Below are 25,759 nucleotides of genomic sequence, written 5' to 3' on the forward strand. Positions count from 1 at the left end.
TCCTGGCCATGCAGGGACCTCACCCGCTCTGTGGATGGCTTAGATGTGCCCACACCGCTCCGGGCTCGCCTGGAAATAATGTGTGTAGCTGTGCCGAAGTGTTGAACAAACGGGTCAGTTCTGTAGGCAGTCTTAAAAAAGAAGAAAATCAGTTAGTCGTCTTACCCCGAGCAAAGATGAAGCTGCTGGGGGGTCCTGGGCCAACAGACTCCAGACCACGCTCCTGCTCCTCCTCCAGCCTGGCTCTCCTGGACCTGAGCAGGCGTTTCAGTGAGGCTGGCTATGACAAAGCCATCCTGTCTGCCATGCCAGCACAAGGGCTGGGTCAGAAAAGGGCTAATTTTCCTGCGAAACCAGTGCTGGAATGCCACAGCCCATGGCCGGGCCATGGCTCTGGTTCACCAAGAGCAGGTCCTGTGGTACGTCGTTCGTGGAGGACCTGCTCTAGGGACAGGCTTGGGGCTCGGTGGTGCTGGGCATCAGCTCCGGGGGGTCTGAGGGCTGGTGCTTGGGTCAGGATGGGAAGGTGTCCCGCAATGGGGAGCACAGCAAGACGGTCAACGCCTTGTGCCTGGATCAGAGCTTACCATTGCTCTCTGCTCCAGGTCAAGGATGGAGGTCCCTCTACTGCAGCAAAGGCTGCCCCGGCAAAGGGATCCCCCAACCCCTCCCTAGGTGAGAGAGGGCCTGATCCTGCAAAACGCAGAGTGCCTCCGCTCGGCTGAGCAGCCCCGGCTCCTGCTGAGCAGCGACAGTGCCCAGGCCAGCACTTTGTTGAACTCATTTCAGCCAAGGAAACTCCTTTCCTCTGCAGGCACTTCTCCGGCCAAACCAGCAGCCAGTCGCCGGCAACTCTCCCCCGGCTGGAGGAGGTTATTTTGGAGTGTCTGTCGCTCCTTTTATTTGCACTCTGAATTATGCACGGCACCGGTTTGGGATGGAAAGCCTGGCAGCTGCCTGCCGGACGGCTGCCGTGATTCCCTTGGGGCAGCCGTCGGGGTAACAGCCCACCTTGTGCAGTGCTGGGAGGTGAATGCGCAGTGCCGGGACCGCCGGGCTGCCTTGCCGAAGTGCGGGATGCAGGGAGCAGGGCTGGCTCAGGGACCCTCGCCCAAATCCTAAATTTCCCTGGGAAAGTCCAATACGAGCCCTCAGCGACCGTCCCTGGGTGGGAAAGCCTCTCACTGTCCATGCAGGTGCATCTTGTCTCAATTTACTCCAAGCCCAAAAGCAGTAAATAACATCTGCAAATCATTTCTAACGCTTATGCCAAAAACTGGGAGATAAAAAACGCTGTCGTCTGAGCCCGGCCGTCGGTGATTAATGCTGTACCTGCCGGCAGCCTCAGCAGCAGCACCCGTGGCCCCGAGGTTTTGGGGGCAGCACTGGCCCTGGGGGTTTTGGGGTGGCGAGAGCAGGGGCTGGTCCAGCCTCGTGTTGGAGCCGTGGGGTTTGGCCGATGTGACGCTGGACGGAGGCTCGTGTTTTGGATCTGCTCTCCGGTGTGTTTTGTTTTTGGGGCTGTTTTTGCTCCCACCAAGGCGATGGCATCGCTCCTGCTGATTTCACGAGGACGGGCCGGGGCTGCGTAAGCCGCGCTGTTGCGGCCAGGGATAACACTGCGTGATTTATGGGAGCAATCAGTTGCCACTAGGAGCTGGTTAGGAATTTTCCGATGAAATGGGGATTGCGTCAGAAACCGCTGAGTCATCTCAACTGTTTCATAAAAAAAAAAAAAAAAAATCCTTTGGCTTTAATGAACTTTTGGTGAAGCACAGAGACCAAATGCGTCTCGCCTACTGCTGGCTCCCCCAGCGCTTGCCTCGCAGACAGTCTTCCCTCACCCTCCTGCTTTCCTCCCCTGGGGCATCCCTGCGGCAGGACAGGGTGCGGGGTCACCCGGGGATGGGGTCTCCTGGGGTGCAACCTCCTGCCAAACCCCAGGGCTGGCGGGAGCACTGGGGGGACACTGGGGCTTGCACGGACCCAGGCTGCTCTGGCGTTTTCAATGTGAAATATTTTGATGCTTTTAAAACCTCTCGTGTTCAGACTTTTCCCTCCCAGTTGTTCCAAAACGGAAAGGGTTTTCTCCTGCATGTCTCGGGCTGGGATATTTTGAAATGCAGAAGTTGGGTGAACTCAAGTGCTAAATTTTCCCAGTGTCCTGGTCACAGCCAACCGATGGAAAATTGAAAGTTGCAAATCAACCTAGCTGGGTAAATTAAAACAGGCTGGCAGACATTTAGCCAAACAGAAAAGGAGACTTCATTTCCCATGTAAATTTTTTGGGATGGATCCTCTGCTCAGCTTCACGCAGCCGTCCCTGGGAGGACTGGGTCCAAATTAACACCACCATGGACCCACAGCGATTCCCGCAGGGTGCTGGGAGCTGTGCAGGGATCTGTGCCCCGTGGTGGGGTGGGAGCACACCCCGAGGCCCTGCAGATGGGAGCTCCTGGCCCATGGCAAATGGTGACAGGGCTGAACGTTGCCACTAAGGGCCAGGAGCAGCCGGTGGCGATAACCATGATAAGCTGCAGTGATCGCCTTGGGTGCAGAGCCAGTGCTGGGGTGCGGTGCCCTGCTTGGAGCACTGGTTTTGCCCTGTGCGGGGCAGGTCTAGAGGGGAAGGAGAAGAGGCTTGAGCTGAAGCATCTCTGGTGCGACGAAGGAAATTGTTCAGGTGGGCTGCTCAAAGCTGCTGGGATGTGACCACCGCGTGTGCGGGGGGGATGTGCTAAGGAATGCGTAGGAATGTGTGTCACCACGTAGGTGATGTGTCTCATCAACCACATTTTACACATAAAGACTGCAGAGAACAGACGACATATATCGTATATATGTTACGTACACTGTATAACTGTGTCCTTTACGCCATAGGCTTTTCTTTCTGACACACACACAGATCAGATACAATACGTGCACGGCTGTCACTGAGCCAGGGGGACTGTCTTCATCCAAAATGGCTCTTCATGTGCACCAAGCCCATTTTCTGACCGCCACCGTTCTCCTGCATGGCAGAAAACTGTTTCAAGCAGCACGACTGACGCCCAGCCTTAGCAAATGACACCAAAAGCACAGGATCACGGGGATTTGGTTTATTTTTCAGCAGAAAGTGCAATTAAAAACCTGGCAGACCGTATCCAGCCAGTCCCCCCCTGCACTTCCAGAGGCAGGCTGCGGCCGCACGGTGCCTGCGGAGGTACCAGGAGTATTTTGGCCACCTCGCTCTGTACTGGCGATACGGGGGGGTGGGTGGGGGGGCAGCAGGTACCGTCGGGGGTAGCATCTCCTCGGGGGGTGCTCGGGGGGGGGGAGCCCGGTGCTGCGTGTGCCGGGCGGGCGGCGGCGGGGACGCATGCGTGCAGGCTCCCCCCGCTTGTGCCCCCCGGCCTCGCCGCAGGAAACCGGCTGGCGGCCGCGGGCCGGCGCCGGGGGAGGCGAGGGGTTAACCGGGGTGGGGGCATCCCGGGCCGAGAGGTGTGAATTCCGCCCGCTTCTCCCCCCTCCTTTACATCCCCCCCCGCCGCTATAAGAGCGGCCGGCGCGGGCTGGGGGGAGCCACTGCGGCGGCTCCTCCTCGCTGGAAGCCCCGGCGCTTTTGGCTGCCCTTTGAAGTCGGAGAGGGAGAAGGAGGGAGGGAGCGTCTGGGGCCGCCGCTGCTGCTGCTGCTGCTGCTGCTGCTGCTCCGTACCGCCGCCGCTACCGCCCGGCCCCGGAGCATCTCCCCGCCCGGCCCCGCCGCCGCCGCCAGGTACGGCCAGTTCCGTCCCGGCCCGGCCCCGCGGGGGTCGCGCCCCGCCGGCCCCTTCCCCGCTCCGCTGGGGGCCGAGCCCCGGCAGCGCTGCCCGGCGCGGCTCTCCCCGCCCGCCCGCCGCTCCGGCATCGCCCTCCCGCCGCTGGCAGGTCTGCAGGCTGCCGGCGGGGCTCCCTCCGGTACCGGCTCCGCGATGCTTGTCGGCGACATCCCTTCCCCCCCCCCCCCCTTAATTTTTCTTCTATTTAAACATGCAGCTCTGACCGACTCTAGGATAAACTCTGAGCGAGCTCTGTTATTGGCTTTGAGTCAGAAGTGTCTGGAAGCCTTAATGAAAACCAAGTGTAAGGCAAGTCTCAGCCACCTGTCCCCGGGATCCCCAGCCAAGCGCTCTGGGCTTCCATTAATCAATGGATCTGCCTCTCGGAAAGTGTCTTTTGCATGCTGGACCTCTACCCTGGGGCGACCGCAGAGCGGAGTTGGGGACCTGGAAGCCCTCTGGTAATATCTCTAAGCCAGATACCAAAGCTGTGCTGGCATTGCCGGCAATTCTGCATTTCCAAAACTGCTACAAAAGCCCTTACAAGAAGAAAAAGGGGTAGGAAAGAAGCTCTTTATGTTGCAGGTCTGCAGTCCTCCCCCTCTCCCCAGGAGCAGCACCTCTCCCACCTCCCTGCTTCCCAAAGATACTGTCTAGTTACTTCTCAAGGGGAATTAGCTTAGGGGAGAATATTTTTTTCTTTTTCTTACAGACATGAGCTGCTTTGATTGCCTGGAAGCATGATTTCCTGAAACCTGCTCCTTTCTGGCTCTTGCAGTGAGGTTCACAATAAAATGTATTGTGGTTTTGAGCTGGGTTTTATTTAATAAAATGCCATTCTGGGTTACTCTCTTTCATGAGGCAGATGGAGAAAGAGATGAAAGGCTGACACTTGGGATACTTCATTTCTGCTCTTTAATTGTGGGTGGTTTCTTTTCTATAAGAACAGGCTTCTTCCATGGGAATTGGTGAGAATTAGAGTGGAACAAATGAAAAAAGGAAAAGTAATGGCTGTTAATTGCATTTTTTTTGTTTATGAAGCCTTTCATCTCATTCTTCTAGGAGCAATTCTGGAAATGGGGGTACTTAAATGCACTGCTTTTATAGATCCAGGGACACTTCTTGTTACTTGCTGCCCCTTGTGCAATGCTTGCTTTGGTGTAAACCACGCTCTCTTCCAAGACAGGCTTGGAGCCTTAGCTCGCACTGGTGGTATCAGGTGCAGCCACTGGGAACCAGTGCAAAACTGTGATTTGGAAGATAGCAACCACGATGGGATGTGAACCTGTACCGTGTTAATGCTTCCACTAATTAAATGTAACTTCAGGATCAAGCCCTTGCAGTCACTGGTGGTTGGTGTCACTTAGCTGACCGGGAATGCTGAAGAAGACACGTGCTGTGTAATCCAGGCTGCAAAGCAGCCCCTGCTCTCGAAGGGTGGTGGGGCTAGATGAGAGTTTTGCTTAGCATGGTGTTTGGTTGCTTTCTAGGATGAAGATACCTAAGTGGAGGTGGAGCAGCATCTCCATCAGTGCGCGATCCCAGCTGAAAGGCACCCTGGCCCTTCTCCTCGTGGGCAACGTTGTCTTTGTGATAGCTCAGGTAAGCGTGTTGCCTTGCTGAGGGGTCTCTGGGCTTTAAAATGGTGTGGTGTCTGGGATGGGTAACCCCTGGTTCTTGCAGGACTGGTCTGTGCATGCATCAGGTCTCCAGCAGGCGTGAGGACATATGTCTTGGCTTAGCTCTTTAGTCTGGGCTTAACCTAAGTTGTACCTTCCGTGGCTAAGAGTGTGCACAGATCATTTCCAGGGCTCTGAAAGGCCATGCCCTGCTCTTGGGTGAGCACCGCTTCCTTGGTCCCTGCAGTGGTTGGAGCTTTCATTTACTTTGCATGGAATATTCTGTAAACACAGAATTAATAGAACTCCCCTAACAAGCAGGTGATTCTGGATGGAAAAATACATCCCTCCCCTGCAGTGAGCAATAGCTGGGACCCCCCAGGAGGTTCTGTGCCCCTTGCGAAGGGATGCGAATGCCTTAACGAACATAGGCATGTGGTGGTGATACTGCTGGTGGAGCAGCTCCTTTGCTCTCTGATGCGTGGTCTCACTGCTGCCTGCAGTAGCTGAGGGGTGGGAGGTGGAGGTGTCAAGGACCCTCCTGAAGTGACAAACCTGTACTTGCCAAGAGCACATGGGCTTCTCCAGCCTGCTAGCATCCACTGGCATGCTCCCCTGCTGCAGAGTTAGTTTTGCAAGGGTTTGCTTAAGCTTTCAGTGAAGCTTTTGGCTGCAACTGGCTCTTCAGCTCCCTGAATTCACTGTGGAGCAAGAGTCAGAGAGCACCAAAGGACTTGGAGGGTTTAGGGTTGTTTGGGAGCTCGGTTTTGCCAACTGAGTGAAACAATGAACACTTCCTTTCCTGAGGAATCCCAAATATTGCCATTTCATTCCAACTTGTAATGAAAACACAATTGGAAAAATGCAGGGTTTCTCGCAAGATGGAAATCTCAGACTTGACCTCGGATGGAGAAGGAAATGCCATGTTTGCTCAGGGCAGGCTGGGAAGGGGATGCCCGTGGTCCAGCCGCGCAGGCTCTGCGGTGCGGATGCTGACTGCCGCTTCTCTCCCCAACCTGTCTGATGCTTCAAGCAGGACCTGACGCAGACCTCCAACAGCCTGGAGGAAGGGGCAGACGTCACCGCGTACTGGTGGGGTGAGTGGACCAAGTGGACGGCGTGCACCAGGACCTGCGGGGGAGGCGTCAAGTCCCAGGAGAGGCACTGCCTGCGGCAGAGGTATGGCGCCCGCCTGCCAGGGTGTGGGGAACTCCAGCTTGCTGGAGGTAGACTTCATCCAGAAGGTCATCGCTCAGTAGCTAAGCACTGGTGAAAAGGTGTTGTCTGGCAAACCCTGCTTGTGCAGAAGGTTAGTGTGCCCCAAGCATGCTGCCATGAGGATGCTTTGGGCATCCATGCGGAGAGGACCAGCCAAGCTATTCCTGTGCTGGCCCTGAGGTTTCTCCTGCAGGGATTAGTGCAGATGGGCAGCAGATGTAGTGTAAGCCCCTTCTCAAGGCTCTGGGCACAGCAGCAAGGATGCTGTGGTGCAGGGTTGGTTGGGGACCTGCTGATCCCAGCTGCTCTGTGCGTGGCGCTGCCCTCTCTGGGCTGTGTGGTTGCCAGAAGCTACCTTGCAAACCTTGTCCCCAGGCCCTTGTCCCCATGATACCTCCTGGGATGCTGTAATAAGAATAGTTGATGCTGCAGGTAACAAAGCCAGAGAGACCTTTGCTATCAATTTCGGTGAGACAGTGATAGATCTCTGTGTGGCTTTGCTACCTGGAAACTGATTTACAGAAGTAGGGGACAAATATATTTAAAAAAGAGAATAGCAGGGTTTCTGACACCCGTCTAACCATCATTTCTTTATTCAGAAGAAAGTCAGTGAGTGGGCTGGCTAATAAAACTTGCACTGGAACATCCAAAAGATACCAGCTCTGCAAAGTACAAGTAAGGATATCCTTTTTCTCATCGGGAACACTCAATACAAAATGTGGAAAGTCACACTTGCTTTGTGCGATGGCATTTCTGGGCCCCTCAGAGAGGGGACACCATTTGTCCTGTAGCTGTCACCCCGTTGCCCCTCCAAGCAACTGGAGTTCCCTTCTTTGGTGCCCGTCACCATTGTGTTGGGGCTTTGGGCCTTTTTGCCTGTGCTGGGGGCCATAAAACACAGCGGGTGGTTCTTGCACCATCTCCTGAGGGGGGTTCCCCTGGCTGTCCCTACAGTGGGAGGAGGAGGAGGATGTGGCTCTGGATGGGGCAGGCAATGGAAACACTCCTTGCAGCCGGTTGAGATGTGCCAGAAACCTTTCCTGCGTTTTGTTTTCATCAGGATATTAATGTATCCCATTCTAGGAGTGCCCTGCGAACGGAAGGAGCTTTCGAGAGGAGCAGTGTTCATCATTTAACTCCCATGTGTATAACGGCAGAACGTATCAATGGAAACCTTTATATCCTGGTAACAAGACATTCTTTGTGTGTTTCATAATGCTTAGCCAAAATATTTTGATAGTTATGATGCTATAGCCTGCAGGAAGGCTCCCTCCTCCTCTGCTGTTTTTTAAAGTGGTTTTTCAGAGACACAATCAGCTGTCTCCCAAGTTCAAAGGCACGTTTTGCAGCTGCAGGGTAGCTTAAAAATAAAATAACATGAATTTATGGCTGTAGCCTGTGTTGGTCACAGCTCCTGAGGACCAGAGAGCTGAAAGTCTGGAGGAGGATGCGAGAGCATGGGATGATGGACTGCATTGGCAGGGAGAGCCTGGCTCACCCAAACAAGTGTCCTTTGAGCTGAGGCCATTACTGGCTGCGTTGCATTTCGCTGACATTTGCTCACTCCCACACCCTTCATGTGCTCTGTCAAATGTCACCGAGATGCAGTCAGTCCGTTTGGTCATCTGGGGTGAGCAATGCAGAACTGCAGAAATAACTTGGGAATTGGAGACTAAGATTTTATTTAATTTTTAGGGACCTAACTCCCATCAAAATCAAGCATTAAACAAAAATCATGGCCAATTTTTAGAGCTGTTGGGAACCCAGGACCCTGCTCCTGAGGAGGAGGCAGCTCGTGAGCTCTAGTTCTTCCAATTCACAGTGCCATTTGGGTCTCTAGAAACAGAGATGGGATCTAATGCAACTTTCTTATTTTAGGGGTCTCTGTACATACCTAAGAACAATTATGCTTCATGAAATTACTTGTTGCCTCCTTTTATGTGAAACAAGCCCCTGTCTCGCCAGCCTTCTTGGCAGGGTCAGTGTGGTAGAGCTCGGCCCGTGGCAGGCTGGTCAGCTATAGCTACTCGGCTGCTTTTGTCCCTTTCCTATGGCAAGGTGACAATTTCTTTAAACGTATTTGCTCTTCGAGATGATTCACCAGAATAGTTACAGTGAATTGTTTTGTGTTTTAGCAGGCGTTCACGTGGCTCCTGGGGGATTTGCAGAATAATGTTTTGACATTGATGCTGTCTTGCTTGGGCACGCAGGCCAGTGGGTATATGACCGCTCACTAGTTGGCGGAGTTCAACACTTAGCATTGGGTTTCTGATGCAAATATGAATTTGTCATTTGCTTCCTGTGGGTATTATAAAATGTGGGACTACTGTACCAGTGGATGCAGCAAGCCGGTTGCCTGCAGAAAGCAAAGGGCGAATTAAGTCCAACTGGGGTGAATGTTTATGGAGAAGTTCTTACGTTTTAAGCTGCTATGGTTTTGAATAAAGCCACTATGTTTTGAATATAGTCTTAGTTGTATAAGTATTTGTAACAATATATCTATGTTAATTTAACTTATGTATTAAATGTTGATATGTGAACAAGCATATGTTTTTGTGTAATGTGTACATATATCACTACTGCAAGTCCTTGCACAGAATAGTGGCTGTTCCTGCTTCAGTGCATCCCCTGGGCTGATGTTAGTGATACCGCTGGCATCACTAGGTGCATCTATTCCTGGCAGCAGAGAGGACTGCCTGGCTGTGCAAAGGTTTGCAGCAGTGGGCTGTCACGCTGTCAGAAGTGCAATCTCCTGTCCAGCCTGAAACACAAGAGATGGTAGCTTCTGAACTGCTGGCTGCTGTGCAATTGTGCTGTTGCTGCTGTTGTTTAGCTTGGCAGAGATTCATTGACATTGGTAGGATGAAAGTTACTGTGTTTCTGCTGTTTTGAATATATCTTTATATCCTTTCCCCTTAGATGACTATGTTCACATTTCTAGCAAGCCCTGTGACCTCCATTGCACCACTGTGGATGGTCAGAGACAGTTAATGGTTCAGGCTCGGGATGGAACATCCTGCAAATACACTGATTTCCGAGGGGTTTGCGTGTCTGGAAAATGTGAGGTTGTTAAACATTATAGCAAAAATATTGTTAGTAGCATTCAGAAAATTACAATGGGTGCGACGTTTGCCTGACCCTCAATACTCTACTTGTGCATTTTTTTTTTTAGCCGATTGGATGCGATGGCATTCTCTTTTCCACCCACACCTTGGATAAATGTGGAGTTTGCCAAGGAGATGGGAGCAGTTGCACTCACGTGACCGGCAGTTACCGGAAAGGAAATTCTCATCTTGGTGAGGCTTTTGGGGACCTTTTGCTTTATTTGTATCAGAGGGCTATTTTTTAAATGTACTTATTTTCTGGTAAACTGCTTTCAGCTCTTACCAACAGCCCTGCTTCAATTTTTCCCACGTGTTCTATGTGTGTTAATGCCACTTGTAAATTTGGGCAGGGGAAGCCTTCTTTAAAGAAAGCTGGTAACTTTGCATGACACTTGTCAGAAGCCTGAGGTCTCTGATGCTGAATGGTGCAAAAGGGTTGTGCAAGAGGCTGGCATCTATTTTAGTCTTCTTTCTCATGACCCAGTAAGACTAGAAATAAATGATTTACAATAACAGGAAGCGAGGATATTTTGAAAGACCAGGGTTTCCAAAATTAGTGTGATGTAAAGCAACAGAACCTACTTGTCCTAAATATAGCAATCTAACTGAGGAATAAAGATTAATGCTCTCTGAGGATCAGTTTAAGATAGAGCAAGGTGCAGGAACTTCAGTGGCCTTAGGATGACTTGTCCCATCACTTCCCTAGTGCTAAGCAAAGGGGAGTTGGAGGAGAAACAAGCTGTAATCTCTTACTGGGGTTTTGGGAAGACTGGCTAGCACAGGGTTCAATACTGAACCACAGGACGGCTTCTCTAGCTAACAAAGCAGTCTTCAGAGATCTTTTCTTACACCAGTTTAGATAAACGTGATATTTGTGCATGTAAGGATTGCTTCCTTCCCCCCTTGTCTGTGTTTTTCCACCATAAACCAGGATGCATAGTTCACTCTCTTCTCTTCTGTTATTGATAAGGTCCTGTTTGCAGCCTAACAGTTATCAACATTAGGTTTTTCTTAATCCGTAGCGCCTTAAAAATTATTTTGGATGAAGGTCAGTTTGATATATTGCAGTATTGACTACCGAGTGTTTCGTTCAGATTATTTGTTACAAAGTTCCTTTCATTAATCTGTAGTCTCCCATAGGCTATTCTCTGGTAACGCACATTCCTGCTGGAGCAAGGGATATCCAGATAGTAGAACGGAAAAAATCTGCAGATGTTCTGGGTGTGTATAACCTCTTGGTACTTCCCTAGAATGCATGCCTATACTAGCTAATGCTTTTTCCAATGCAAAGCTGAACGCAGGTTTATTGCAGACATGAGCTAAATCCATAGTCAATGTAAGTCACAACTGCGTTGTCTAAGCCAGTGCGTTTCTCCTCTCTGCAGTCTGAGCGCTTGGGCTGTATATATCAACACTTTGATTGCTTTAATGTAGAAAGTGTTGGTCAATATTACTGCTACTTCAGTGTGGTATGACAAACGCACTGGTGCCGGATCACAGATAGCCAAGTGACTTCATCTCTCTTGCAATCCCCTTGATCTTCTCCCCCTTGGGGAATGCGCAACGGCCACATGACAACAGCACCAAGGAGATGTGACCTACTTGTTGCCTCGCTGAAGTGTTGGTGGCCACACCATCCATCTCATGATGGAGACGGCAGAGCTGCTCAAGAGGAGCGTGGAAAAATCTGGACTTGCCCAAGAGAAGCTCATTTGCTACCATCATACTCTGCTGCCTCAGAGGCTCGTGGCCACGTGCAGGAAGGCTTGAATGAAAAAGGCTGGATTTAGTACAGTTCCTGGGCTAGCTCTGGATGACCTGTCTTGGGCCACTGCTGGACTGGGTGGCATCATCTCAGTGCTCCCAAGGAGGCAACTCCTGCTGTTGGCCATCTGACAGTCTGCTTATTGTCTGCAGAGCTGTGATTGTTAAGTGTTCATGCTGTGCTAGTGCCAAAAGGGTGAGAGGAGCCATGGACTAGTGTAAGCCACATACCCAGGAGCTTGCAATGTAGAGGGATGCATGGCCCAGAACTCTGGGCACATAATTCCATGATATGTGTTGGAAATAGGTGACAAAAGCATTGTAATGTAGGAGAAACACTTGTTTCATTACTGTGACACTCTAATAATTTTATCCCCTGAATGAACAAGTGGCAATATTGCATACCTCTGCTCTTACATGTGATGGCACTGATTTTTCTCTCTCGTTTGAAGCTGTGGCTGATGAAGCTGGGTACTATTTCTTCAATGGGAACTACAAAGTTGACAGCCCGAAGAACTTCAACATTGCAGGCACGGTGTTCAAGTACCGCAGGCCCATGGATGTTTATGAGACCGGCATAGAGTATATTGTTGCACAAGGACCGACAAATCAAGGGTTGAATATAATGGTGAGCTTTGACTTTTCAAGTTAGCAAGGCTGGGGGTGATGGGGAAGGGAAAATCTATGTTGGATTGAGGAAGGGGTAGGCATGGGAGCGGGGTCCTGCCATGGTTTCACAGCTTGCCTGGGCAGCTTGAGGAGGGGAGTGGGGGCAGTGACTGTGGCCAGTTCCTTGAGTGAACCTATTTTATTTGCGTCAGCGCTCTCCGATGCAGGCAGGGCTATGAATAATGAACGTGGGCTTGGTAACCCTTCTCTCTACAGGGAGAAGATGCCTCAGGCACTGCGGGGGAATTTCTCTTCTACTCCTTGACATTTTTATCCAAGTTACCTGGCAGGAAAAGTAAAAATAAGAAATTGGGCCAGATAGCTTAGACAAGTGCACGAAGCTTAAGCCCCAACCCTTTCTTGAAAGCAAACCACCTAAAACCAGGCATATGAACAAAGTCATTTAATTTTCTTCTGGGCAGCTAGCCAGAACCCAACTCCTGCCATCTTCCATGTAGCCCCGGGCTCCTCTGGAAGGGGAAGGGATGGTTGCTTGGGTGCTTATGAAGTATTAGACCAGTAAGAGGTTGTAGTGCATCAGCTGTGAGTCCCCATCCCCAGTGGGGATGTAGTAGCTGAAGGGGTCTGTGCATGCTCCTCAAAGCCACAAAAAATGGGTTTGCAAGTGATGGTCAGTAACTTCTGAAGTGGCTCTCCCAAGTCTCTGGTCGCTCAGTGGCAGAGGAAGAAGCATGACCTGTGGCTCCCAGTGCCTGAGCTGGGGCTAATCTCCAGGGCGGTGCTGCCAAATAACCCTTGGAAAATTGTGCTGGGCTCCAGCTGTAAGAAGTTGGCAATATGATGGAAAGCAGATTGGAAATAACAAAGTAGATGCTCACCAACTGTCAACTCCAAGATGCATCACAAGCTTTGCATGCCATATATTCACTGCATCTGCTAATAACTTAATTTGTTTGCTAGGTCTGGAATCAAAATGGCAAGAATCCATCCATCACATTTGAATACACCCTCCTGAGGAAGCCACACTCAAAAAATCTGCAGCCCATCTACTACACCTTCTCTGAATCAGATAGCGAAGAAAGCAGAGAGTTCGATGGAGACGTGCCATTGGGTTTTATCCAGCACAATGCAACCTATTTTGGGAAAATCTCCAGGGAAAGGATAGACTTGGAGAACCAGGTGTTTGGAAGGCAGGACACGGAGGAAGATTTAAACTTGAGCAAAGGTCAGGAAACCAATGAGGTCTATGAAAGAGCAGAAACAATTGACTGTGAGCCAAAACTGAAGGGCAAACAACCCCAAGGTAAGGAGGAGACTTGGGCCTCACTGTTCTGCTTCTCAGAGCTCTTGTTGAGAAACGCTCTGTTTCTACCTCTGGTGATTCTGCTGGTTTGTTTTTTGGAAACCTTGGAAAGTTCTGTAAAACATCTCTGCTCATAAATCCTCTTTGCCCTTCAGGTTCTGGTTTCTGGTGGGTGGGGGGTGGCCATGGGTAAGGTCTCCCCGCTGGTGGCCTGCCGTGCTTTGCCTCATGCCAATGACAGGAGGGAGCCCTGGGTGCACAAAGCTCCCCATCACAACATCTTCCGTCACCTCCCGCCTCTCCACAGCCCCCAGCAACCTCCTTCCCACTCCAGTCCCTTGGGCATCCTACCACCAAACTGCCTTGAGTGCTTTCCCAGCATGGCTGCATGGGCTCTGGGGCCAGGAGGGCATCTTCCTTTCTGACCTCTGCTATTGCTTGGGGCAGTGCTGGCAGGTGCTGAGCTCTCCTCTGGCCATGCGATAGCAGGATGAGATCCGCAGAGCTGCACACCCTTCCCAAAGGGGTACAACCCCATGAGGTTCCCCCTCCCCAAGACCCCAACTCCTGCCTCTAGGCTCCCGGGTGGCTGCTCAGGCTCCGGCATGCCCCTGCTGCTCCGGGCTGCTTTCGCCTCCCAGCCTGAATGCATTTTGTGGTTGTCACTGTTGTTTCCCCCTGTTGGCTCCAATCTAGATTCAAACGTAACCAGGTCTACTTACCAGACAGACCATGACGACAGAGACTTCGACCCCAGGTTCACCTCCAGGGAATTCCTTTTGGAGAATGCCATCACGGACAAGCTGCTGGACAAGACCTCGGACTCCAAGGAGCTGATGCTCAACATGACCATGAACAGCATCTTTGCCCAGGGAGACCCAATCAACTCTGTGGGGTCACACATTGACAGCCTCTATGTTGACTACGAGGACACTGATGGCGTTGTGACCTACACCATTAATAGCACTTACATGGAGCTAAGCAATGGCAAAGCCATCAACACGTCTGCAGAGACACCATTTTCAAATGCCACTGTCACCATGACCAGCCCTCAAGGGAACAGAACCCACAAAGCAAGGTAGGAGACATGTCTTATAATTATAGTAAATCCTATTTATTGCATTCTTGACTCATAATAGCCCTGTACTCAATGCAGACCCCATTGCATGGTTTCTATCTGCTTTGGAAGCCAGAAGGTAAGTGGGGGTAGGATGATGTATGTGAAAGCTTTCTGTTGGGGGTTAATTTGGAAGGAAGGGCCAGAGGTTTGGGAGCAGAAAGTCAACAGAGCATTTAAGCAAGAAGAAAACTCACTGCCCTCCTTAGTGGGAATGTTGGCAAGTCCGTGCTGATGGCTGTCAGCTTGTGCATTGCTCTCTGCTTGTCACAGCTTATCAGAGTCGTGGCCATAAAGAAGCTTCTTCCTCTTCAATTCGTGTCCTGCTCTGATTGCCCAGGCCCCTTCCTCCGAGTTCTGATGCAGCAGAAGTTGGTCCTGGCCCCTTTTTACCCACCCTGTTGACTGCCACCCACGATCCTCCTCACTTGTGTTGGCAGGAACATGCTTCCAGCAGCTCCCAGGCATGGCCCTGCCTGCTTAACCTACTGCTGGAGAGGCAGAGCAGGACAACAGGAGCTCCTCTGTAGGGCCTGCAGAAATAGCGTGGGTTTGCTGCCTTGACAGATGCAGAAGCAGGGCAATTAGTCACTGCTTTGACGAGAATATCAAAAGCTCTCCAGTGGCAGCTCACTGATTGATATTAAGACCATCACTTCAGGATTCCTTTTAATGGCTGGTTTGGAGTGGTAGTGTTATAAAATGCAGTGGTAAAAAAAGGCTTAATCTATCTTTAGCAGCAGACTTTGTCTAGGCAAGGATGGGCTGGATGAAAGGGAGTTTCAGGCTAATGCTTGTCCACAAGTCTGTGTCAGGCACCTTTTGAGGTGCCCTGGGGCTGTCAGGGGAGCAGACTTTATTCCCAGCCCACGGGAGCTCATTTCCAGTGTAGGGACGTGGGGACTGAGATGGGACCATTGCTGCAGAGCAGCAATTAACCCTCCTTCATGTGTAGCCACACATTAGAGCACTCCCCGGAGAGCTTGAGCTGAAATCAGGGCCTTGGGAGTCATCCAGGTCCCAGACCCACAGATGTGGATTTGGGTCCTGCTGTGTACCCCCATGGCTTGTTTGGGGTCCACGGTACCCAAGCCTCCCCTGTGGGTCTTCCCCTGGCTCTGCTGCTTTGACTCTTCTGTCTCCTAGTCTTCACCACCAGTAAAACATGGGTTATGATGCTGAGCTTCAGAAGATGTAAAGCACTGAGCAGATGCTCTCTGGTTCTAGTTAGCTGTATTTACCCAGAACTTATACTAGCTTATGCTAAAGAAAATGTCCATGCAGCCAAACATATCAACAAACTTCTTAATGATAAGAACATCAGAACATTGCCAAGGGCTTGAGTCTATCATCTCTTCTCGTGGCTTGGCTTGGAAACGTTGCCTTCAGCTGCCAAAGCAAGCATTTCATTAGCCCTCTGACAGGCGAGGGCAGGGCTGTCAGCTCCTCTGCCTTACCGTGCCGCAGGGGCGAGGAAGGGGGCTGCCCTGCCCCTTGGGGCTCCCCCGGTCCCCGGCATGCTCCCTGGGTGGCCTCAGCTGGCACCCGGTACCTCAGACCTCTCTCCCAGTAGCTGTTAAATGGGGCTAGTGCTTTCCTACCTCCTGGGAACACAGGGACCTTTACATGCTTTAAACTTCAGAGCAGCTTGGCTATTACAGGACAATCACAGAAGACTGTTAGTGGCTCCAGTGCGGTTTTTTGTGGTGCTAAAAAGCTCCTTGCACTATCCCCGGCTGCCCATCTATGGAAGACACAGGGCAGGGATTTAAACCCCTTCAGGAAGGATACCCAGCATTGCCATTTTTTCCCCCCATTCTTCCTTTGGTTTTGTTCTACAGTGTTCCCTCTTCTTCTCCCCCACTCTCTCTAGAATAAAATATGAACTTTTCAGATCTAAATGTTAATATCCAAAAAAGTTTTGCCCTAGCCAGAAGGCTGTATCTGGGCCCCGCTGGGGCTGTAGCCTGGGCTGAGAGATGCTCAGCTCCTCGCTGTCTCCGTCCCTTGGTGGGGGGCTGTGGTGGGGGGTTAAAAGGCCAGCAGAGGCAGGCGTGGGGCAGCTGGGGTGCAGGAAACATGCTGTTTGGAGGCATGTCGTTTTATTTAAAAAAAAAAAAAAAAAAAAAAGGAGGGAGGGAGGGGGAGGAAAAAAGGCAACAAAATGACTTGCACTTCACTTCAAGAGGCGTCACCCACTGCATGGAGGCATTGCTTTCCTCCCAGGCAGTTCAGAAGGTCCCGTGATGTCATTGACAATTAGAGCATCAGCATGTGTGGGCACTTGTGGAGGAGGGAGAGATGGGCATGTTTGCAGGCTCGGTGTCCGGCAGTTCTGCTACCACTGCAGAGGCGGGTGATGCTCACTTCCAGGGGATGGGACAGAAGGGACTGTGTCGGGACAGCCTGCTTGTGCCCAGGCCTTTACCACTTCCCTCAACTTCTTATTTATTACTTCAAGCCCAGTTGCAATTGTAATGCTGATCACTAATCTGTATCTCCTGGGTGGGAACGATGGATGAGGAGCCCCAGCTCAGCTTGCTGAGGCCAGGGTTAAAGCTCCTGCTGGCACCCAACACAGCACGATAAAGCCCATACTGACAGCGGGATCCAGTTTTGGGTTTGGCGTGTCATGGGCAGGGTGCTGGAGCATGAGGCATGTGAAGAGCATTGGGGATTGGACTTGTTCCTCCAGGAGGAAGGGAGATGGAGGGGACAGCCAGAAGCCGCACTGAAGGAAATGGTGATGGGGCACAAGGGAAAACCTCTTGCCCTGCACGTGGGGCAGGGTGGGGGATCTCCATCCTTGCACGTGGGCAAAACTGGACTGTACAAGGCCCTGTGGGACCCAGTCTCTTATTGGGGTCAGCCTGGTTCTGGGCAGGAGCTCGGACTTGAGACCTCCTAAATCCTTCCCAGGCTCAGTTTGGGATGGATGGTGGCTTTTTGCTCATTTTCATTCCCTGTCAATGAACAAGCAAGGGAAGATCACCTCTTTGCAGACAGTCCATACACACAGGACACTGTTGGTTAGAGGTGGAGCATTTTATTTCTTTCTAAGTAGTTCTTAGTGTGGGTGGAGTTATCCAGTTCTAGGAGCACCTTGCACCAGCGTGGTGTGTTATATTTCCTCTCTGGGAACAAGCCCTGCTGGGACGGGGACGGGTGGGTGGCTTTTGTGCTGTGGTAGGGATGCAGTGCTGCTTTTCCTCTCCTGGAGCAGTTAAAACCTTTCTGTCATGTGCCAGGGCAGATCCAGGCCCCCTTTGTCCTTCATCCCATGCCCATGCTGCGGTGTGCAGCCTGGGCTGATACTGCAAGAGGAGCCATGAGTTTCCCCCCTTTGCTTGAAAATAAAAACTGAAATAAAACACAGAAATGTGAGCCCAGGGACTCTGGATGTTGATCTGTGGTGTTCGTGTGCACTTGTTAGGATTATTCTTCTGCTACAGGAACTGTTTTGGGAAGATGGGCAGCCCAGACCTCAGCTAGAGGTGAGGGACTGGTGCTAATTTTTGGTGCTGTTGCTTGCTTGAAAAGCAGAAGTAAAGTGCAGGCAGGGAGGAAAATACTTGACTTTATTATAAAGCTCATAATAAAGAGGAAAAATAAAAGAAAAGAGAAAAGCCCACCAGCTTTGTGGGACAATGTGCTGCTGTTTCCATTTAGAGGAGAACAAAATGACAGTTTTGTCTTTGCTTGAAATGGTAAGAGAGCTAAACGCTGCCCTATGACCAAATGTCTGATTTATCTGGAAAGAACTTGTCCCTGCGACCTCGTTACGCACAGAAGCAGCTCTTTATTTAGGATCACATACATTAAAGGGTCACTGTTGAAAGATTTTCTGTCCTCAGATGTGGTATAAAGCTTACTTTGAAGATTATTTTCTCCTTTGAAGGGAGAGGAGTCCTGGCCACAGGATAACTTGGTGTTCACTTTGGTGCCTCTGAGAGCAGGGTATAGACCAGAGGATCTAGGTAATGCCCTGTTTTCCAGGCAAATTAAAGTACAAAGAGCAGATGTTGACTATGTTTTAATGGATCTTACTGAAAACTGTCATCTTGTGAGCCCTCTCCTGGCTGGGTGGCAGCAGGCAGCACACCGACAGCAGCCGGGGCTGAGCTGGGATCGGGGGCTGATGCGGGTCCCCAGGCAGAGCCGTTTTGGCCAGATAAAGCACTATTTATAGTGAGCCGAGGTTGTTATTTTTCTGCAAAAAATAGTCACATTCATTTCAGTTCCATTTCAAACGCAGGAAGCGACCATTTGCCAAATTGACAGAGGCAAAATCAACAGGGAAAATGAGATTGTTGTTTTTAATCCTTCTGGAGGCTCAGTGCTGGCGGTGGAAGGAGGGTGGGTCCAAAAGGAAACGGCTGGATTCTCAACAGTGTCCTTTTAAAGGTTGATTTGATAGACTGGACCTGAACTTTTTCTTAGGAACAACTAAATAAGGCAATTTCAGAGCTTCTGCTGCCTAGAAATCATACAAGCTGCATATCTCGCCAGGCCAGAGACAACTGGATGTCAGGATACAACCTTGTACGCTATTTCAGTGTAGCTGTTTCAAGGGTTTGAAACAAAGGTATGAGAACAGAATTGAAGCCTTTTGTTGTAAAGGTGCAGTATCCCTGATGTGTTATAACCTCACAGCACGTAGGATGCACTGAACTGGGAGAAGCTGTTATTCTTGGTTTGACAAATGCTTTTTCGTACACCAGGCTGACTCCGTTACTCCTTTCCCGATGGCATTACGTGTTTGAGCACAGCATGGATATGAGAGATGCAAATTACCTACCTAAAATAAAACAAAATAAACCAAAACAAGAGTGGCAAAAGCAGCGGGTAGGCAAATGGCATGCCTTGGTGTTTAAAAGCAAAGTGTGCTTTGAGAAGCAGGCTTATAAACTCCTGTGCCACGTGTTGGCTTTCGGAAGCAGTGAGCTGCTGAGATTTGAGCAGCCGAAAGCTCTGCCACGTTGAGCAGCACGAGTTGGCGTGCCCGGCCCTGGAGACGCAGGGGAGGAGATACTGCACCTTTAGTCACTGTATGCCGAGGGCCAGGTGTATTTGAGCAGAAAATGCAAACTTTGTTAAATTCTGAACTGTTTCTACTTGTGGGTATTTTTATCCCATTCTCTCTATTTCTAGACAGTGGAAGCTCTGCCTCTAACCGGGCTGGGGATTCTACTTGGGGCTCAGGACAGGTATGTTGTGAAACAAAACAAACCAATTAAAACAAACAAACAAACCCCAAAAAATCAGAAAAACCAAACCCAAACGGCAAACAAAGCAAATCCCCTCCCAAACCCGAACCCAACCGAACTGCAGCCTGCTGGCAGATGTGTGTGTCTGACATGGCCTATCACCGCTCGCCTTGTAAATGCCTTGTTTTGTTTTGTTTGTTTTTTTTTTTTTTTGTTTGCTTATCGCTAGAAACAGATTGAAGTTGTTAAGAAAGGGCCAAGGTGTGAGTGCTGCTGACATGTACAGGTGGAAGCTTTCCTCCCATGAACCCTGCAGCTCTACATGTACCACAGGTAGTTATAAGAAGCAGCCAAATTCTGCACAACCGCTGAAATCACCTGGTGTGTGAGTCACTTTTATGTCTGTTAGGGATGGGAAGGACCTGATGATGTGTAGGGGATCTCGCGATCTCTGGAGCTGGTTTAGCACCACCCCAAATCTGCTCCACCCGGGTGCAAAGGCGGGGAGAGGAGCTGGGGACCGAGAGCGTGCAAAGCCCACTGACCTTGCAGGCGCATCAGGGACCAGGCGTTGGTCCCCAGCATGTCCATCATCCTGCAAAACACCCTCCCTTCGGGGAGCTCTGAACGTCACCTTCGCTTCCCAGCCCAGCGGGGATGCGCTGGGGCTCAGCGGGTTCCCCAAACCTGTGCTGAGTCTCAGCATATTGCCTCCTTTTTTTCTTTTTTTTTTTTTTTTTTTTCCCCCTTCCTCCCCTTTTTGACTGTTCAGAGGGGTTTGAAAAGCTCAGCTGCTTCCCCACAGAGTGAAATTTTGAAGATTGTTCAGCTCTGGCAGGAAACAAAATAGCATTTGGCTTTTTGATTTTGTTTTGTTTCTCCCACTCCTTCTACCTTGGAGCCTGATCTTGGCTGCAAGGGTGTAAATCTGGAACAGCAACGTAGATGCCAGGGATCTCAAAACTGAGCCTTTATTCTTTTTGCATAAATTCCCCCTTTTTGCCCCCTGAAAAGCTTCAAGCCACCTGATCTCTCTCCTCCTTTTCTCCTTGGTTAGGGGGTCCTGGCCCCTGCAAGCCCATCACTTGTGATGAAGCATGCGTGTGGGTTGTGTGCTCGCCTGCACCGCTCTCCAACAGCACCGTCTCTGAAATAATCCAGATCCTGTGGTGCTTCTGGAATTAGAAAGAAGGAAAAAAGGGGGAGAGAGGAGATTGCAGTCTAAAGGACATCTCTTAAAAGAGCAAATGCAAGGATTTTATTTTTTAAGCATTTGTTCTTGCCCAGCAGACACATGCCCGCAGCATGCTGGCAGCAGGACCTTCACAAGCCGTCCCTTTCCCCGGGAACTCGTCAGCCACGTGTTCTGGGACATTTTTGACTTCTGTGATCCCCTCTGAACAAATTTCCCCCTTGACTGGGCCAGGCTGCTCTGCCCCAGTTTGCAGCTAGCAGAGAGAGGTTTTACTTAAATTTCTCCTTTCTCATTGCCTTTTCTTAATGACGTATCGCAGAGAAGCAATACCATGTCAAGAGCGGTAGATCTTTTTTTAGTTTCATGTAAACCATATGTTCCCGAGAGCTGCAATTCTTGTTACCTGTAGCCAGAGCAGCCTCCTGGTCCCCAGCCAGGTCCCAGAATGGACTTCACAACATTTACTCTGGCACGGCAGGCTGCGGGGGAAAAGGTCTCGGTCTGACGACACTAGCTGCCTGTGCTTTCGGCGGGGGAGCCGGAGGGGCAGGTGCCTCCTTGCAAAGCCCCCGGGAGGCCTTCCTTGGCTTGGGGCGCTGGGTGCACCTGGGGGGCACCCGGGCAGAAGGGGGGGTGTAATGCATATAGAGAGAGTGGGTGGATGGAGCGGGTTGGGGACCGTTTTCTGTCGCCTCCACCCATGAGCCCGGCAGGGTGGGAGCTGATGGCTGCGAGGCGGAGCGAGCTGCCGAGCAGACTCGTTGCCCTGAGCGTTTCCTATAGAAATGTGTTAGTCATATATTGATCTTGGTGGCAAGCCCTGGCAGGGGTGGCCGTGCTTGCCTTCGGAGCCGGCCAAACTCAAACCGCGCTGCCTATATTGGCTCAGCGGCCACTGCGGTCCTCCCCTCCCGGCAGCATCCATCCCATGGGCCAGAAAGTCTGGCTTGCTGCTTTCCATGGGGAGGAAGTTTTGGAAAATGCAGCTCAAAAAAAAAAAAAAAAAAAAAAAGAGAGTTTGGATGTCAAAATCACCAAGCGTCCTCTGTTGTGTGTATGTATTCTCTTTGAAACTAGGAGTGATGTCCACATATGCTATGTGTGTTCGCTATGATGGGATCGAAGTGGATGATACATACTGTGATGCCATGACCCGTCCTGAGCCCATCCATGAGTTCTGTGCTGGGAGAGAGTGCCAGCCAAGGTACCACCTCGACAGGGCGCTCCTGGGGGGCTCCGCGCTATCTCTGCCGTGGATGTATTTGGGGGAGGGGGTCGGCGTGGATTTTGGGGGGGGCGCAGCAGGGATGGCCTGTAGCACCCCTGTCCCTCCTCCCCTAGCTGCATCGGCCTGGGCTGCATTGGGATGCAGCAAGGCTTTCCTCCTGAGTGCTTTAGCTCAAGCTGCGAGGTTAAAACTTCTGTAAATCCTGGCAGAATTTGTACCCGGGGCTCCCATCAAGTTCGGCTTCTAACAATACAGGCGGTATCCTGCCCTGGCCGGCATGTGGAGGAGTGTGTGTGTGAATTGGGTGGAGGGGCCGGGCTTGCAAACTGTGCCATGGATCTGGCCCTCTGGTCCCTTCAGCATCCTAAACGTTGCTGAGGTTTGCTTGTATGAGGGCAAGAGCTGGTGCAGAGGGGAACCCGTGCTGGAAGTCCTTCAGAAGGTTTCCCTTCTGATGCGGCTCTTTATCCGAAAAGCATGACTGCAGTCCAGAGCCAGGCTGTACGGCTCGGGGCACCTCCGCTGCTGGTTTGTAACACGGGCCGTGCTTGTTGGAAGGTTTGCAAGTAACAGCAGTTATGGGCAGGACAGACGGGTGTCTGTCAAAGGGAGGAGGACTGTGATGGTGTCAGACTATGAACAGGGCAAAGGGAGAAGTAAAGCTGTCTGGTGCGTGCCCTGGAATGGTGTCACTTGTCAACAGTGCAAAGCAAGACTAGAGTGATGCCAGGGACGGCACCTGGTCCCTGGAGAGTGCTTGCTTTCACCTCGGGTAATTGTGAAGGGGGACGGGGGAGGAAAGCATGTGCCCTTTGCAGTGTAAGATCTCATTGAACCTTGCACGTTAAGGCTGAAAGCCAGGGCAGGCTGCAATTGAGGCAAGAAAAGTGTGGGGAGGTGGGTGGTGTTACTGCTGGGAACATACCTGCCCTGTAGACACCATGGGGACTTTAATCTCTATTTGCATTAACTTTGTAATTTTTTAGCACAAGCATTAGGGCTCTTTTCATGCTTAGATTATCCCACTGGTCTTTTATAAAGTCTCCCCCTCCTTATAGTTGTGCTGTTCCAGCTCCACGGGCTTGCACTGTAAGAGAGAAGAGCTGCTCTGTGATTTACCGGTGATTGCAGCTCGGCGGTGGGTAAACCAAGGAGCTGCCGGGAACTCAAACGGGGCAGCCGAGCACATTCGCTAGCACTTAGGCAGACAGGATGCTGCTTGGGCTGGCAAGGCTTTTCCAACAGAAAGCGCTAAGAGAATTTTGCCTGATCTGGACGGGAAAGACCTTGGTTTCATCTCCCTTCTGAACTGAGGCGGCACCTCTAAATGTGTGACATCTCCCTACAGCTGCTTGTTGTGCCTGGAGCCCCATGCGGGGTGCGAGGCCGGCGTGCAGCCGGGGGATGTGGCTCTCCTGCTCAGAGAACGGCAGCAGCGGGGGGCCCCGGGGGCTGCATGGGGCAGCCCCATGTCCCCACGAGCTGTGAATTCTGATCCATTTAGATTTTTACATTTTTAGCTTATTCTTTAATTCAGAATTACTATAATGTTACTGTACCGTAAAATCTTGACTTTTTATGTCTTTTCCCTTCGTTTACAAGCTGCTCCCCTCTTGTAACGTCAGGACAGTTGTGGCAGGGGACGGTAAGGGGCAGGCAGTGTCTCGGAGCAGATCCCAGCTCTTCCAGCCCATCGCATGACGTTAGCAGAGTTAGACTGATGGTGGTACATGAATGTCTGTCCCACCGGGGCTCAGACAGCTTTGTGTGACATCATTGCTGGGATTTGCAGGGTGATGGATGGTTGTGTCCTCGCCGTACTTTAGCTGAGCAGGCAAAAAAGAGAGGTCAAATGTGGGCAAAAAGCATGACAGAGAAATGTGCTGGCACACGCGGGGTCGCAGCCAGGGAGCGTGCAGCCGGTGGGTGACAAACGCTTGGCAGCGAGGGCACCGGTCCGTGCCTCACCGTGCCAGTGCCTCCTTCCTCTCGGCAATCTGGTTTTAGCATCCGCCGCTGTGGGCGTGAGCTCAGGTCTGCTGGGTGAAACCACCATATGTTAATACATCCCATCCCATGGGAAAACCTCTCGCACGCTGGCAGCCTGGCTACAGCTCATTCCTATTGCAGCCATCTCCCTCCGGCCGAGAGCAGGCAGGGTTTTCCCATGGGATGCTCCGGCCCCGGTCCAGCCGTGCCCGGCGCAATGGCCTCTTTTGCCTCCGCAGGTGGGAGACAAGCAGCTGGAGCGAGTGCTCCCGCACCTGCGGGGAGGGCTACCAGTTCCGCATCGTCCGCTGCTGGAAGATGATCTCTCCAGGGTTTGACAGCTCCGTCTACAGCGACCTCTGCGAGTCTGCTGACATCACCCGGCCGGATGAGCGCAAGGTCTGCAAGAACCCAGCCTGCGGGCCCCAGTGGGAGATGTCGGAGTGGTCCGAGGTAAGGCCCCGGGGACTGCTGCCCTGGCAGTGCTGAGGGCGAGCACACGTGCCTGCGCTTCTCCGTTCCTTTTCCGATTGGAACTCATCCATGGCCATCAGCGACTCTGCCTTTTAGGACACTGGCTGCAGTCGTTGCATGTGGACCAACATGCACCAGTAATTTTTTTTTTTTTTTTCCCCTAAATTGAAGCCTTGGGTCCCCTCCAGGATGGGGAGGCCACCGCCATCTGTCACTCACAGTCTTTGACCGCACATAAGGTGCTGGGCATTGCCCACTGAGATAAGGCAGGAGCCCCCGGCTGAGATCCTCCCACCACTACTTGCTTGGCAGCCTCTTCAACCTGCAAGGTGCCAGGGAGGAGATCCCACCTCACGTGTGAATTACGTTCCCATAAACTTCCCTTCCTCACCTCCAATTTCACTACACCACCTGGAGAATTAAACCTTTTCCTAGCTGTGCCTTAAGCAGATCCCTAAAGCAGCTGGAAGGTGGTTTGGGGTGGTGCAGTGCTGCTCTTGCTTTAGCTCATTGGTTTGATCGGGAAAACATGTGAAAGGGTTTGTGCCCCTGAATTCATTTCCTGGCGTGGCTAGTGCTCCAGCATGTTGCTTGCAAACATAAACCCATGGAAATGACCAAACCAGTGCTGCTTCCTTGGGGAGCCGGGGCCTGTCTCCGAGCTCGGGTGGCTTGGGAGCCAGTCCCCTGGCTGCCACCGGCATTGTGCTGGATTGACACTCGGGGTGCAGGGAGGGGGACTCAGCATGGCTCGCAGCGAACATGTAAAACATGTCGGGGGTATAACTATGCCCCCCTGCACTGCTAGGAAACAGCCCTGCCTCTTCAATGTCTTCTGGAAGTGGGCATGCATGGGGAGAGTGAGATTTCGGGTCTGTGTCTGTCTCTGAGCTCGCCCGGGGTGCAACCACCAGCCCCCCGCCATGGTGACAGCCGCGTTGGAGCGTGGCATTTGTGCCCTGGAGCCCGCACGCTCGTTGACTCTCTGCAAAAGAGCAAATGTCATTCCTGCTCCCAAATCAAGCCCAGAGCCCTTCTAAGCAAGAGCAGACTGAGCTCCGAGCTAGGCTGTCCGCAGGTGTGAACCTGCCTCATGATTTACACCATGAGGGAT

General features: G+C 51.5%; 1 protein-coding gene across 14 annotated transcripts in view; it reads left to right on the plus strand.

The window, feature by feature from the left end:
• The first annotated feature begins 3,609 nt into the window (after positions 1 to 3,609).
• The window catches only part of ADAMTSL2 (ADAMTS like 2), a 28,096-nt gene continuing 5,946 nt past the window's right edge, over positions 3,610 to 25,759 (plus strand). For 2 of the 14 annotated variants that reach the window (XM_050907700.1, XM_050907714.1), the window contains exons 1-14: positions 4,115 to 4,355; positions 5,288 to 5,399; positions 6,450 to 6,595; positions 7,234 to 7,309; positions 7,718 to 7,820; positions 9,554 to 9,699; positions 9,807 to 9,930; positions 10,879 to 10,959; positions 11,955 to 12,130; positions 13,093 to 13,435; positions 14,132 to 14,513; positions 19,989 to 20,092; positions 22,032 to 22,158; positions 24,411 to 24,624. In XM_050907700.1, coding sequence (XP_050763657.1) covers positions 4,168 to 4,355; positions 5,288 to 5,399; positions 6,450 to 6,595; positions 7,234 to 7,309; positions 7,718 to 7,820; positions 9,554 to 9,699; positions 9,807 to 9,930; positions 10,879 to 10,959; positions 11,955 to 12,130; positions 13,093 to 13,435; positions 14,132 to 14,513; positions 19,989 to 20,092; positions 22,032 to 22,158; positions 24,411 to 24,624 — 2,322 coding nt within the window. In that variant the 5' untranslated portion in view covers positions 4,115 to 4,167. Of the gene's footprint in view, positions 3,755 to 4,014; positions 4,594 to 5,287; positions 5,400 to 6,449; positions 6,596 to 7,233; positions 7,310 to 7,694; positions 7,821 to 9,553; positions 9,700 to 9,806; positions 9,931 to 10,878; positions 10,960 to 11,954; positions 12,131 to 13,092; positions 13,436 to 14,131; positions 14,514 to 19,988; positions 20,093 to 22,031; positions 22,159 to 24,410; positions 24,625 to 25,759 lie in introns of those variants that run through there. The other 12 variants (XM_050907703.1, XM_050907711.1, XM_050907707.1 and 9 more) reach the window with 12 other exon arrangements.

This window comes from Gymnogyps californianus, chromosome 18, assembly GCF_018139145.2.
Source record: "Gymnogyps californianus isolate 813 chromosome 18, ASM1813914v2, whole genome shotgun sequence".
NCBI classification, from domain to species: domain Eukaryota; kingdom Metazoa; phylum Chordata; class Aves; order Accipitriformes; family Cathartidae; genus Gymnogyps; species Gymnogyps californianus.